The sequence below is a fragment of the Cygnus atratus genome, chromosome 1 (genome assembly GCF_013377495.2).
Source record: "Cygnus atratus isolate AKBS03 ecotype Queensland, Australia chromosome 1, CAtr_DNAZoo_HiC_assembly, whole genome shotgun sequence".
Classification (NCBI taxonomy): domain Eukaryota; kingdom Metazoa; phylum Chordata; class Aves; order Anseriformes; family Anatidae; genus Cygnus; species Cygnus atratus.
Genome location: NC_066362.1, coordinates 12,861,564 through 12,876,376, shown reverse-complemented (window position 1 = coordinate 12,876,376; position 14,813 = coordinate 12,861,564). Strand labels below are relative to the sequence as shown.

At 36.7% G+C, this 14,813-nt stretch overlaps 1 protein-coding gene across 6 annotated transcripts in view; it reads left to right on the top strand.

Moving 5' to 3' along the window:
• The window catches only part of PTPN12 (protein tyrosine phosphatase non-receptor type 12), a 113,175-nt gene extending 99,098 nt beyond the window's left edge, over positions 1-14,077 (top strand). For all 6 annotated transcript variants that reach the window (XM_050708140.1, XM_050708139.1, XM_050708138.1 and 3 more), the window contains 6 exons: positions 5,910-6,874; positions 8,663-8,740; positions 9,978-10,066; positions 11,064-11,094; positions 12,419-12,535; positions 13,119-14,077. In XM_050708140.1, the coding sequence (XP_050564097.1) occupies positions 5,910-6,874; positions 8,663-8,740; positions 9,978-10,066; positions 11,064-11,094; positions 12,419-12,535; positions 13,119-13,180 (1,342 nt within the window). In that variant the 3' untranslated portion in view covers positions 13,181-14,077. The remainder of the gene's footprint in view (positions 1-5,909; positions 6,875-8,662; positions 8,741-9,977; positions 10,067-11,063; positions 11,095-12,418; positions 12,536-13,118) is intronic.
• Positions 14,078-14,813: the final 736 nt, after the last annotated feature.

The following is a 14,813-nucleotide window of genomic DNA, read 5'->3' as shown; positions in this document are numbered from 1 at the left end:
TTCAAGAAAAATTCACCGGTTTTTATTCATTCCTTTTACATTCTATATATATATTATCTGTAGTATAGTTTGACAGCTTCACCAAACTGCAGCTTTTCTCCCACGTGGATGACAAATGCACTGCTTAAGTAGAATAATGTGTCTGTCTAGCTTCAACCTGCTTACGCAGAGTTTAATTTTCCTATTTCAGTTATGAGGAAGGATGTAGAACTTGGTATCTATTTTTGGTTGATCATAGCAGCCACATTCAATGACCTTGGCATTGCTCTTTTATTTGATATTAAAACCCTACAGTATGCTGCGCTAAATAATGGTGGATTACTAAGTTGTTTTTTTTTCTTTTGAGCACAGGCCAACCTTCATTTAAATATGAACCCTGTGGTGCGCTACTTTAGGGCACCTACTTTATAGCCCTTTTACATTAAGGCTAGAAGGGTCTTTAAAATGTTCTAAAGATTTAGAATATATTGCAGAAAAAGCAGAAATCAAGACTGTCTCCATTATTTCATTTGGTTTTGTTTTTTCTGTGTACATTTTTGGTGTAGAGTTGTGGGGTCTCTTATTTCTTTTGTTTGTTTGTCAAACTATTCTTTGAAGCATTCAGCATGCTCCGAGACACAAGCTTTTGGGAATTTTTCAGCGAATTGCAACCTTATTTGGTTTGCATATTCCATTTTTTTTTCCACTGGCTTTCTGTCCTCCTTCTGACCATGTCAAGCCTGGAGACAGTATCTCACTTTCACAGGCTACTGTGAAAGTAGCCTGTGAATAAGTCAGGGTTCACAAATGATGTATTTTTAGCTATTATGTAAATAAACAGCACTCATCTCAAGACTATATTTTATAATGAAGTATATTTAATTAATTGGAAAGGTCCTAAATCTTTCTGTTGGGTTGTTTAAAATCACAGTGGCTAATATCGGAAAGTATTTTCCCCATAAGAAGTCTTTTTGTTGTTGTTTTGCTACAAGCTCTTATTTTGTTACCGATATATCCATTTTTGTGACTTCTAAAAGGAATAAATATGTGCCTTCAAATGTCTTGCATTCTTTTAACAGTTTGCTTTAAGATGTTTTTTCAAGATTTTGGGAGCGGGTGCCAAACTGTCTGAGTGCCAAACTTTTCCTGAAACAGGAAAAATATTCAACCGTTCTTCCTACCCCCGTTCTGTGCTGTCATTTAGCAAATAGCTAAATGTCCTATGCTCCTAAGCTTTTATCACAGCTGTTCAAATTCTGTTTCTTAAATAAGCCTTTAAATGGTTTTCCAGAAATATGTTCACAATTTCCACACACAGCTTCCCACCATTCATTTTTTAGGCCTAACCATAGCTCAGAGATGGCACCCGATGGCTGCATGGTTTACCTGAAAGCTGAGAATCCATTAATTTTGAGATAGCAGGGCTTGATAGTAAGGCACTGTGCAATAAAAACACTTTAAAAGCTGCCTTGATCACCTAAGAAGAACCCATAGACAGTTATATATGTGGAAGAGGTAGTGGAATTACAAGATAATCAGTAACAGTTGCATGTGCAGAGACATTGTCGAGGTGGAGTTATGAGAAGGCTTTCTGTTTTTTGTCACACAGTGTGATTGTACAAATGTACTTGAGAAATGCTTGCTTTTGCAGTATGTAAAAGCAGTGCAGGGTTAATTTGAAGAATCTAATAAGAGGAAAGCTTATTTTCTTTTTCAAATGGTCTGACATTCTTCAGTTCACTGAATCTTTTCTGTCTCAATATCCTCTTTCATGAGCTTTCCATTAGTTTCCCGGTGCTTTCAGTCAAGCTATTTTTACTCTACTGTCTCATGTTTCCCGTTGTTTGGAATAATATTAGTAGTTCATCTTCAGATAATTTTCTGCCTTTGGGGTTAGAAGTGTCTATAGTGCACAGCTGTTGAAGGAAGGGCCCAAAGAAAGCATTATGTATCAGACCATAATGCCCAACGTTTTCTGGCAAGACTTCCAGAAATAGCTACTGCCAAGCAAAGACCTTTTAAAGGTATACATATCCCAATGTTTCTGCTTTCTAAAAAGAAGCAAAACCATTATTTGTAGTGCAGAATATGTGTGGTAATAATACTATGATATTGTTAAAACAGAAACAATCTGTTACGTGCCCAGAGAAAACCAGGAAATCCTGGGTGGCATCTATTTCCTTTAAGAAGAAGAAAAAAATCAAACGCTATTTGGTCATCTCGTTTTTCTGAGAATGGGTATTCTTCATATTAATAAGGCAAAGAATTATTTTTATACGGAGCATTTCTCATTTGATCACTCTACACTCTCATTTAGGAGTGAAGGAAATTTAAATTAGGAGTGAAAGAATTTGGAAGTAGAAAATGCATGTAACAGCTCTGTTAAGCTGTATATAAGGAAGATGGTTAAACAAAGGTGTGAATTTTGTGCTACTGACTGTGTAGTATTGTCTCTATCATCTGTTCTGTGCATGACTTTGAGAGGGCAGTTTTTAATGTGTGATCCTTTTTATTAGGGAATCAAATGGGAAAGATTTCATTAAACAATCAGTGAAGAACGTAATTAATTTTGACCTGTATTATGGGCCTGTGATCTTGTCACATTTAGTTTAATACTAGTTTGTTTGTTTTTTTATAGCTAGTTGTAACAATTAACGGTATGTCTGTACCAGATAACAAATTAGTTTTGTTGATTGTGAATATAATGAGGGGTCAGAAAAATGAGGTCAATAAGGGAAAACCTCATTTTCAGTAGGAGGAATTAGTGGCGATTCCTTATAAGCATCACTGCTGGTAAAAGAGAGCATGTAACCATTTAAGCAAGTGAACTCCCTCTCTTCTGGCATAGAGAGAAATTGAAGGGAAATTCTCCTTTTGTCTTAGTGTGTGTTAAGTTGGAGCAAGACTTTTTTTTTTTTACTTAATTCAAGCAAATAACTTTATTCCCAAACTTGTCCATTTTTCAAGAACATCTAGAGGCAAAGCAGTTCCTAAATGCTTATTTGATTAAAATGTTTTGATGTTCTTTGTATTCCTCCTATCTTAAAAGGTAGTAACTTTTGGGACATAATTGGAAACTGGAGAGCTTGCGGTGCTTTCAGTGGGTGGGGAGGTTGGTAAATTGGAAATTTATCAACAGTTCTCTTCAGTTTGGAATCCCTTGCGTGAGGTACTTAAAACCAAGCCCAGTGTATTTCATATTCCAGTGTAGTAGCATGTTTGCTTATGAAGTGAAACATGAAAAAGCACGTCTTCAAGGAAGAGGTAGCAATTCAATTTTGTAGCTGTTGGGGTTTTCTATTTTGTCCTCTGTGTTCTCCAGTAACCTTTCTGAAACCATGATCAAGATTTCTGAGTCTTTTTGCTTCCTCTTTTGCTGTCCGACAAAGATAGGCATATGTGCCCAATATGTGACACGCGAGCAGTATCAGAAGAAACCTCACTATAGATTGCTGGGTAATACAACACTGGAAGGATACTGAACACAATTTGGTACTTTGCATTTGCCTTATAAGACTTTTTACTTGTTTTGGTTTTGTTTTCATTTATTTAAATTAATACTTTCTTAATCTTGGCTCGGGAGGTAGAATGTTCTTTGGCCTTTGGAGCATGTGTTACTAGTCCGTGTTCTCTCAAAAAGGCTTTTTCAGCCTTCTGATCACAACAAAAGGAAAACAAAGACTTGTCTTGGAAACCTGAATGCTTTAATCAACAAGTGCAGGAGACTGATACTAGACTTTATCAGTCTTTGAAGTGATTGATTTATGAAATTTCAGAATGTCTACTTCAAAATATTTTTTGTTGACAGCCAAGATGTGATATAAATAGCAAGCCTTTTTTTGGTCTTGTCTGTCCGTGGACCTAATAAGCCTTGAAATGTTTTGGTAGCAATGACAGTCTCTCTGTACAGGTAGTTGTCTGATTAAGAAGGACTTGAAAGACATTCATCTTATTTCTGATCATCGTACATGAGTGACTGACTGTGATGATCCAGCCAAAATTTCTTGGAACCTTTACTGCAGTTGCTGAAAAGTATTTACATTAGGCTTCTGATTTTGGTCAGAGCTCCCTCCATACAAGATTTTTAGGAGCAAGAGAGCTACTGGTAGAGCTGGACACTCTCGGACAGTTGAATAGCAACCTGTGTTTGGATACCAGACTACACCTACAAACTCCAAAGGCTTTGTTTCATTATGTTAGTTGATGGTACATCATGAATTTTTCTCTTCCACAAAATCTTTCATGTCTAACTCTTCATCTGAGTTAGCAATGTATGATTGACTGCTACCGATGGGATAGCAGTTTGATTTAAATAGCCTAAATGCATAGGGTCTGGGGAATGTAATCTGCCTATCGTTCTGCTGGTCCTTACAATGTGAGATTTATTATTGGCACACCTTCCAGGTCTGCTAGATATGATCTCCTGGGTTTGGCACAAATGCAGTGGGACAATACTAGCAGGTAGTAAGAGTTTTTTAATTTTTGAAAGCCTCTGCTTTATGGCTTTTGGTTTGTAGCCTTGTAGATAAAACTGTATTTCACGGGAGTACTGTGAATACTCTTCTGAATTGATTCAGTTCTTCAAGAGGTTGGATTACAAAAGGAAGGTACAGCCCAAGGTTTACCGTTGACCTGATTTTCAAGGGAAAAGAATATTCTGCTATAACCGTATCTCCAAGAGGAGGTTCCAAGTCTCCTGCTGGAGAGCTGGATCTGGGTGATTTGTAGTGTCTCTGACATAGATTACCCCCCAAAACTGAACATATACAGGATTTGGCTGACTCTTGCTTATTCAAGGTTATTCTAGTGCCGGGACAACTCGAACCTGTCAATAAAGACCCTACAGCCCTGGGAACCACATGGGGGGCTGGAAACACCTGTCTTCTAAATGCCACCACCTTGGACATTATGTGCTGGCCCATGCAGGGGTTTATTACTTCCTCCTGAAGGGTGTCTCTGCCAACACTGGGCTGGTTTCTCAGGCCACGTTGAAGCCCTCTGCAAACTGTAGTCCATCCTGCTTTGATTTATCTGCCTGGGTTGAAACTGTCATTTTGTTAAAGTACTTCACTGAATTTCTGTTTTTCTCAGACATTTGTTCTGCACTGGAGTTACTAGTCTCACATTATGAAAGGAAACACTTGAAAGGTTCTGAATGAAAATGCTTAACTCTGGTTTGTGGACAAGACCTTAGTTGTGCAAGATGTTTGTAGTCAAATATTCTGTATCAAAGCTGAAAGTAAATTATCTGTATGCCTGCAGAGCTTTTCCTTTTAAGAAGCTGAAGATGAGCTGCAATAAGTGCTAATAATCTTGCTAATATGCACTATAATTTGGATCATACTGTGAACAATTTTATACAGTGTGTACCTCATGTCAACTAAGTTTGGTCTGGATCATTAGCCTAACAGCTGTGGAGAAACTACTGAATACACAAATATCAAAACAAAATCTTCCTAGACATGTGGAGAAAAATCAAGAAGATATTTGGTATCAGACAGGCTATATTCTAGTTCACATAAGGTCTTTCAAAGATTTTTTTCATGGCTTTTTTGAAAATGGGATTCCGTATGTTGAATTCCTTTGAGCTGCTGCTTCAGAATAAAGCAAAGAACACTGGAATCCTGCCACAAGAGGGCCTGTCTGACATTCTCTGAAAGAATGCTTCTGGGAAAGGATGTGAGCAATCTTTAAAGTATCAGTGAGGATTATCTGTGTCCTGAATGCATGCCTCTGTTACTCTGAAAGACTTTTTAGAGTGTCTTGGCTTAATTCTTGCCTGCCACATTAGTCATATTGTATAACCGTTGTCTTTGTGTAGTGCAAGTGCGTCTTGGCGTTTGGTATTGGTATCAAAGCATTACTGCTGCAGACATAGATACCTAAAATGTTGTCAAAATAAAGAAAACTCACACCATTGTTTTTTGCAGTTGCCTTGTAGAAGGAGACGCTAAAGAAGAAATCTTGCAGCCTCCAGAGCCTCAGCCAGTCCCACCGATCTTAACGCCATCTCCTCCATCAGCATATCCAACAGTCACTACCGTGTGGCAGGACAATGACAGATACCATCCAAAGCCAGTTTTGCACATGGTTTCGTCAGAGCATTCAACAGACCTCAATGAGAATTACAACAAGGCAACGGAGCATTCAGGGAAGAACGAACCCAGTGAACGTGCGGAGAAAAGGCTGGAGCGCAACTTAAGTTTTGAAATCAAGAAGGTGCCTCTTCAGGAGGGGCCCCGGAGCTTTGATGGGAACTCCCTGTTGAACAGGGGACATGCGATTAAAGTGAAGCCTGTGTCGTCCTCTGTAATTGACAAGAGCTTTAAGTCACAGGAGCAGTTTTCAGGGGATACATTTGTGGATGCTTCTAAAAACTCATGCGTGGAATGCAGCGTGCCACAGTCTAACACAGCCTTAATACCTTCACTGGAAAGTCTGCGGAGTCAGCAGGTTTCTGATACTCCACCACGACCAGATCGCCTGCCTCTAACAGAAAAGGGACACGCCAGGTGGTCACTGCACGGGCCTGAAAATGCACTGCGTACTTCAGTGTCTGAAGACACGTCTTCGGACGTCTTGTGTCATGGAGCTAAAACTCTCTCTCTAGTATCAAACACCGTAGTTGAACTTCCTTCCAGTGATAAAGTTGATCACAGTGCTCTTTCTGTTCGAGCACCCCTCTGTTTTACTAATCCTCTTCATTCAGATGATTCTGACACAGATGAAATGAACTTTGAAGGAGCCATGAGCAGAAGCGCGTCTAATGTTTCAACCGCAAGTGCCACAGTTTCTGCTGCCACTCATACTGAAAACATTTCTGCCAGAAAAGTGTTGCCAATGTCTATTGCTAGGCAAGACTTAACAGCTCTAACATGTTCTGAAGATGGCAAAGGTAGGTTTTACTGTGTTTCAGAAGTGCTATTCTTTAACCTGCTTACATCTGTAGAACTGGACAATGTAAGTTTCTTTAGAGTGCGATGTTGTAAACGTAAATTTAAACAGTATAGTTGGGCAGCTTTGGAAAGGGCATAACTCTTCTTCAGTTTTTGTTTTGCACGTGAGCTGTATCTGTTATGTTATTGAAACTAGGGACCTTGATAAGCTGCTTCAAAAGCACTATTATGTGGTATGATTGTATCGTTAATTGCTGGTTTCCGCGTTATTGGTGGCCATGTTTTTTTCCCTCACACTAGGATTTTATTTTTTCATCCTTCACTGCTATGATTTCATGGAAGTGTCTATAATAATGGCAGTTTTGGGTAGCTGAAGTATGGTGTATGTGAAATTCCTGCTGACTAGTTGATGCACTGATCCTAGCAACGTAGATGTAACTTGTTTCATTGCGTCAGTCTTTGAAGTTGCTTGTGATTTGGGCCCTGCATTTTCATACCGTTGTACATATTTAGCCCTGCTTTCCTCTTTTCCTGTACGTGGCCAGGAGGACACACAGTAATATTGCTATTCATGTAAAAATCCAAGTTCTGTCTTAGTGACTGTTTAAACCGCTAACTTGTGCAATGCTTTGAAAATTTTACTGCTTTGGGGGAATTTTTGAGCAAGGAAGGTTTGCTCAAAATAAGGCACGACTCTTTCTGCAGAGTGTCAATATTTTGTATTGAAGGTAAAAGGGTCTGAAAATGTGCAGCTTCAGTTTTCAGTCAGGCTGGCATGCTTAAATCAGATGGAGGATGTAACTGGGAAGACAAATTAGGCCTCATCAGCTGATTATGCAGAGTCCATCAAAGCACGTGGTAAGGCTGTGGAGCTCTAAAAGGTTCACATGTGCTCCTCTAACTAGATCAGACTCTTGCACTAGAAACTCCTTACATGATGGCCTTGCTTTAGGAACCAGTGTAGAACTACGTGACTTTTTCTGTGGTGGAATTGGATTTAGTCTATGATGCAAGATGCAGTGCGCTGATCTGAAAATACTTTGTGAACTAAGTTTTTGTCAAAGGTCACGTATTCAGAAATGTGAACTATTTCCAACTTTAAAAACAATCTGTTTCTACAGATTGTGATGTTATTTATACACACAAAACAATACAAGCACATGCAGTTGCAGTTTTTAATGCTGAGACACATTAAAAATGTTCTACGTGTAAAGGGCTTTGCCTTTGCTGTCATAGTTACTTTAACATTTATACCAAGCAGTCATCCTCAGATAGTTTTGGAAGATCTACGTGATACGGTATCTTTCTCGTACTGATTGTTTTCCTTCTTTTCCAAGGCAATTGTTATTTATCACTGTTTGAAAATTGCTACTTTTTATACATCTATACATCTATATACATATACAGTCCTATACATCTCTTTATGTAGGTGCTGCCAGAACGTGCAAATATGTATTTTTTAAAAAGTGATATTTCATAAATATGATAAAGAATGGGAAAAATGTCACTCAATAATTTTTCATGTAAATGCACATCAGAAACAGTCTGAAATAACAGGACAGCCTTTGTGCTGCTGGTATGTGGTTGATTTCACAGGAACAGCTTCACTTTTCTTATATTAAATTATTATAGTTTCTTTTTGTGTTCAGGGTCAACCTGTTTCTTTTTGCACTACATTGATCTGTATTATTGAACGCTTCTCATTTTAGTTTAGGGTGATCTCTCATATCAAAACATCAGCTTCAAAATGTGTTTTTTAACTTATCTAAATGTTGCATTTGATTTAGATGCTGATACTAGTGAAGAATCCTCTCCCCCGCTCCCAGAAAGAACACCAGAATCGTTTATATTGGCAAGTGAACCAAGTGAGTTTTTGTTGTGTTATGTGATAGTTATGGATAAAATGTGAAATGCATTTCAGTATTTGAATGCTCCCGGTTTTTGGTTAATTTTGAGGTGTTGAAATTGATTTTTAACATAAAATCGAATGAAACCTGGCATATTTAGTGGCATATTTGAGCTTGATTGACAACTTTCGCAAGTGCTTGAACACAATCAAATAATTTCTCCATTTCTGACTAAGCATGCTGTTACGTGATAGTTAAGTATATTGGAGACTTCGATACTGATTTTACTGCACCTGGTTTTCAATCTGAAATACTGAATAAGGTAGTATTTCCATTTAGAGGATTCCCTAGCTTATGTTAGGCAACATTCCTACTGCTCCCAGGTAGGGAACTACAAAACACAGGGCTCATCTAATTCTCCTTTTCTGTGCAGAGGAAGAAGGTGGGGAGGGAGGAAGGAAAGATAACAGGTCGTGCTCTACTGCATCTGGTGAATGAGTCCAGTTAATTCAAGTTTTACATACTTTACTGGTAATAAAGTCAAAAAATTAGGATGATGTTTGGTATCTTCAAGAAACAAAACAACAACGACAAAGCCCTGGTGCGAAGTAGTTATTTACTGAGGTTTTTGTTTAGTGTCACTATGTGAAACTTTCAAAAAGTTTTAGCTGAAGAAGGTAATACAGGTATTTTCAGCATACAAGTATTAGTGTTGTCAAGCATAGATAGTTCTGAGTCAGTCACTCTTTCTTTGGATATTATATTGTGGTAGAGAAATACATAATTCTTTGATTTGCTTCTTTTCAGTAAGAGCACAAGAAATTTAAAAAATCTCCAGGTCTGGAATATCTTCAGTTATGGTTGTGTTTTTTCTTGATGTCAGCAAAGGCTGACTCAGCAAAAGCGGAGTATGACTGTTCTGTTTTGTGTATTTTCTTTGCATGCTTTACTTTTTTTTAGACCTACTATTATTACAGAGCAAAATTCAAAAACGTTATTGAAAAAGTAGCTAATTCTTCTATTGGTTAGGAACCCCCAAATGTAGAAAATAGAAGTCCACAGTGAAAACGCAGGACTGCTATGTCTCCACTTACATTGTGGAGCCTTCCCTTATCTTAAACTCTTTCATGCTTGTCCAAACTTCTGATTAGAACAAGTTGCTTTTAAGTGACACTTCTAATGGCTGTGTTCTGATGGCATGTGTCCCATCATGCAGAGAATTCAAGTATGACGAATTTGATTTAATTTTTCCTAGGCACACCCTTGCCGAAACCAGTTATGATTGCACAGTCTGAGTGGAGCATATTGCGTGATCAGCATCTCCCTGAACAAACAATCTCTACGGTAAGTAAAGGAGACAAGTCTGTAATAATCATTCATTTCTAGTTGGGTTGGGAGCCACAACAGAGAACAAAATATATAGTAGTGAAAAATTAGAGCTGTTGAGTATCTGCAGCTACCTACCTAATTGTTGCCCTGCTTTAGCTGGTGAAACAAAGTGTTAAGAGCATGTTCTCTTTCCAAGAACACTATCTCTTTTTTTTTTTTTTTGAAGTCCAACAATATTTTAAGAAGTCATCCTTAATATACCTTAGATTACAAGTTTAAGAATGTAAATATTGCTATTTATGCAGACCTTGCTCCTGCCCGTAGAGGATCATAGGATAATTCAAGCTGCAAGGGAATTGCAGTCTCTTGTTCAACTTCCTGCACAAAGCAGGGTGTCAGACCAGGCTGCCCAGGGCTTTATGCAGTTGGGCCTTGAAAACATCCAAAGATTGAGATCTTGTATCCTCTGTGGGCAACACGTTCCACTGCCTGAAAAATGTTTTTCACTATATTCATATTTATTTTTAAATAATGCCTTTCCTGCCCATTAAATGTCACTTTTCACCTCAAGTCTACTGGTTGCTCCAACTCATCCAACTTAAACACCTGGTAAAATTTCAAAAACACGTAAATTCTCTTTACATTCATGCGTTTTTTTCTTGCACGCCCCAAACACTTCACAGCCACCTTTACACGTTATTTTAAATGTTGTCAAAAAGGGTAGATGTGAATTTTCAAGAACTGTACATTTAGTACAAGAAGTAAACTACCTGATTCTGCAAATAGTCCATAATGTGACAATTTTAACTTCTTATGAGATTATGTAAAGCTCTGATAGTGAAGTATATATAACCTAGCATAGCATTTTCAGTGTTATAGTAAGTCATAAATGTAGGATTAAGTAGATATTCCCACATTTTGTATTTCTTGAAGACTTATTCCATCTTAAATTTCTGTTGTTCTTTCAGTAGTTTGAAAACATTTTACTATTTTAAATATTTCTCATTAACAGGGTTTGAAAACTACTTCACCTGTACTACCTGGTAAGTGATGGAAAAGGTTTTTTCGTTGTTTTTTTAATATGGAAAAGAATGTTTTTTCCACTTATCAATTTGTCAAGTAATCCCATAAGAGTAGAAAGTTTGAGTAACCTAGGCACTTGAACTGATAGTGTGTTGGGAGTATTTTTATTAGAAGATTGGAAAATAAGAGGACATTTTTCTTCTGGAAATTCAAGTATTTCATGATCTAACTTTGGGGGAAAAAATGAAATTACTTCAAAAAACTATTTCCAAACCAGGATGCTTTAATTTAATGTTAAAATTTCTAAAAATGATAGTAGTCTTTCAATAAACCAAGATCTTACTTCAAAATACCTATTTTCTACTGAACAGGTTTTTTTCTGAACTTGGCTTTGGCTCCCAAAATATTTTAGGCATATTTTCAGAACACTGGCATTTCTGAAAGGGCTATCTATTTCTAAAGCTTCTAATGTTTTCTGAGGAAGCAAGTTATAGGTCGAATGTAACTTATTCTAGCATACCAAAATTGTGTCAATTAAGACCAAAATTACTGAGTTTTCATCTACAATAAAAATATTTTTCACCCTAATTAAATCCTTCCTGTGTTATGTTCATTAATTTATTTTGTGTTTATTCTTGTCTTTACAAAACAAAGTTCAGCGGTAGGGATTTGTGGGGGGGGTATGTGTGTGTTGTGCATATTTACCAAAACGTTTAATTTATCTTTTGAAAAGGCTTCAATAAGGGGCAGTCTATCAACTCATGTTTACTTTTGCCACAACCTGATTAAACGAACTGCTTCAGCTGTAATCTTACTTTATCTGCCATGTATCTTATGTATATACTTGAATGGGCTGGTATGGTCCGTTTGGACCGACATGTTAAATGCTTGTTAGATAGATATTTTTTAATGAAATAGCTTTCAAAAGTATTACAGATTTGCTAATAGGAGGTTATACAAGTAATGTAACACATAGTTACTTAACGTACTCTTAAGCATCTTTAGTTTAGAAAGAACATGGACAAATGCATTTATATTGATGTGTAAAATGGTACTGTGAAGTCTTGGAATTTAAAATATCCTTTCAAACTTGTTTAAAAATAAATTTTATATTTGGTAAACGGCAATGTGTCACTGGAATCGCTGAACATCTGCATCATAAACAATTTTGAAGTGCATTTTTAAGAAATGAGAAAAATGTGCTGCTTAATGTTTATTTTTGCAAACAGTATTTGATGCAAGTTGTATTTTAGACTAAGCTGTTATTAAAAATAGCATTCATGAAGTGCCAAAGAGAAGAATGTTACATTAAGAGGTGTATATATTTGTGTGTGTGTCTTCCAGGTCGTCCTGAAATAAGCAACAAAACACCAACTGATACTTTACCTCAGATTTCTTTTTCTGGTTCCACTGATACAAGAGGTCAAATTTCAGAATTTCCTACAGAAATAACAGATATAGGTAATTACAATTTATTCAAAACTAATTGCCTGATATTTTAAACAGAAGATTTATTAACAATATTAGTTTGGATAGCTGCTACCAGTACCTTCCTTCAACTTACTGACCTGCAGAACCCAGACAAATAAGCCTGCCTTGTTTCGTCAGCATCAATGACTGTTTTACTCAGAATGAGGAATTCAGGCATTTTTCACTTTTAGATTTTTAGGACATACAGAATAAGTCAAATAGGATATAACTTCTGTGGAGCATTCAAAACTTTCAGAAATAATATCTGGGAAAAAGGACTTTGTTACACAGGAGGGGAAAAAAATAATAAAGGCTGTAATACTGTGTCTTCCGTAATGTACCTCCCAAGTGAGGTTTAACTAGTGAAATATAAATATATACATTTTTTCATGTTTCTATTTCTTATGGCCATAGTGCCTTTAGAGCTCTTAATACCTACAAAGTAGATTTTTAGCCTTGAGGGTAAACCTGTTATGTAGGAGGTGGAACATGTCTTATAGTGATCCTTCTGTCAGTATTTGTGAGGTTTTGTTGTCTGTGCAGACAGAAATATTAAATACATGTGTTTCTTTAGGTTTTGGAAACCGTTGTGGAAAGCCTAGAGGACCAAGAGAGCCACCTTCAGAATGGACATGATCCAAGAACCAATGGACATACTATCAATAAATTATACTGGAAAACTCAAGTGCCACTGAGAACTAGAAAAATAGTATTCCACTTCTTTGAGGGGCAACTAACACAGAGCAGTGTAGATCTAACTACCAAATGGTACACTTTTACAGTACATCCCATGCAAAACCTTAAACATCATTCACAACAGTGGATTCCAGTATTACAACTTAACTTTTTGCTGGGGCCATCTACCTGCCTTATTACACTTAGGAGAAAGTATTACATATGATTTATTTTGTAACTTCAAGTATTATTGCCTTAATGTCTTTTAACCCTGTTACACGCTGCTTGTAGACATATGTTAATATAGTAATACTTTTGACAGATTGTGTTTATGGACTACTTTTTGCTAACGTTTGATTACCATGTATGCATTATTTTGTATATGTACAGGGCAAGTAAGTATATAATTTGATAAAGTTGCAATCATAAAATATTAACAGAAGATGTAAGAAATCTCTGCATGATCTAAATTTTTGTGTACCTTATTTGTAAATTATTTGCCCTGAAGTTTTAGAAAATAGTTTTTTTGTTTTGTTTGTTTTTTACAAAAATTGCTGGACACACACATCCAGAGTTGCAGGTTAGCAGAGATAAAGATTGTAATACATTTTGTAAATTGTGAGCAAAAGGTTATTTTTATATTATATACTGTTTAATTGTCAGACCTAATTTGTTCTGGTTTTCATCTAGTCATGGAGATTCAGTAAGTGCCTTGGAACAATATTGAATTCTCTTAGCCTGTGTATGTTACTTCAGTGTTTTGAGTTCATCTGGAATTAGATTATCAAAAATATTTGTAAGTTTCTAGTATATTTGACCTGCCAGTAAAAGAGAAACCATTCTACATATTCAACACTCCTTAGTTTTCATTTTAACGTTTGATCTGTTGCAATCGATGGAAAATTCATCTCTGTCAACTTTCTGTATAGTAGTTTTACAACTTTAATACAGCGTATTTCTAATTTGGGGAAAACCAGAACACACTGGTAAAAGGACTGTTTAGATACCACTGTCTTCTCTCACAATGGTAAATACCATTTTTGTTGTTCAGCGACTGCGTATGTAAAAAGCAACTTATATGAAGGTTCACGTAGAGCCCTTGCAGCTACACTGTATCTTGGCAATATATTATGTCAAGAGTTAATCCTTATAAGGATTCCTTACTTAAACTTTTCTGTAATAGAATCTTTAAATTAAAGAAAGTCAAAATCTCAGTATGGGTGTTTTTACTCGTAGGAGAAAAGACTGTATTCAGAAGCAAGCCAAAATGGATTGAAGGATGGCAGGCTGGCTTAGCTTGTAGCTTTTGTACTTGAGCACATACAGTGACCCTCAGGACTTTAAGTAACTGCTCAAAGCTCTGGCTAGCAGTAACGCCAGATAAGTGAAGAAGCATCTTCAGAGGAAAAATGGTTATTTTAGCTAGTGGAACTATCTGTTGATCGAAACTTTAGCCATGGAAACGCTAGGTCTAATTTGCTACTTATACCTTCGGGCATTAACTCTTCTTTGGCAGAGAGGCCCTAGATAGCTAGCCCATTACCACTTTCCTAAAAGTGTGTATCTTGCAGATACTGTTTTTGATTATGGGATA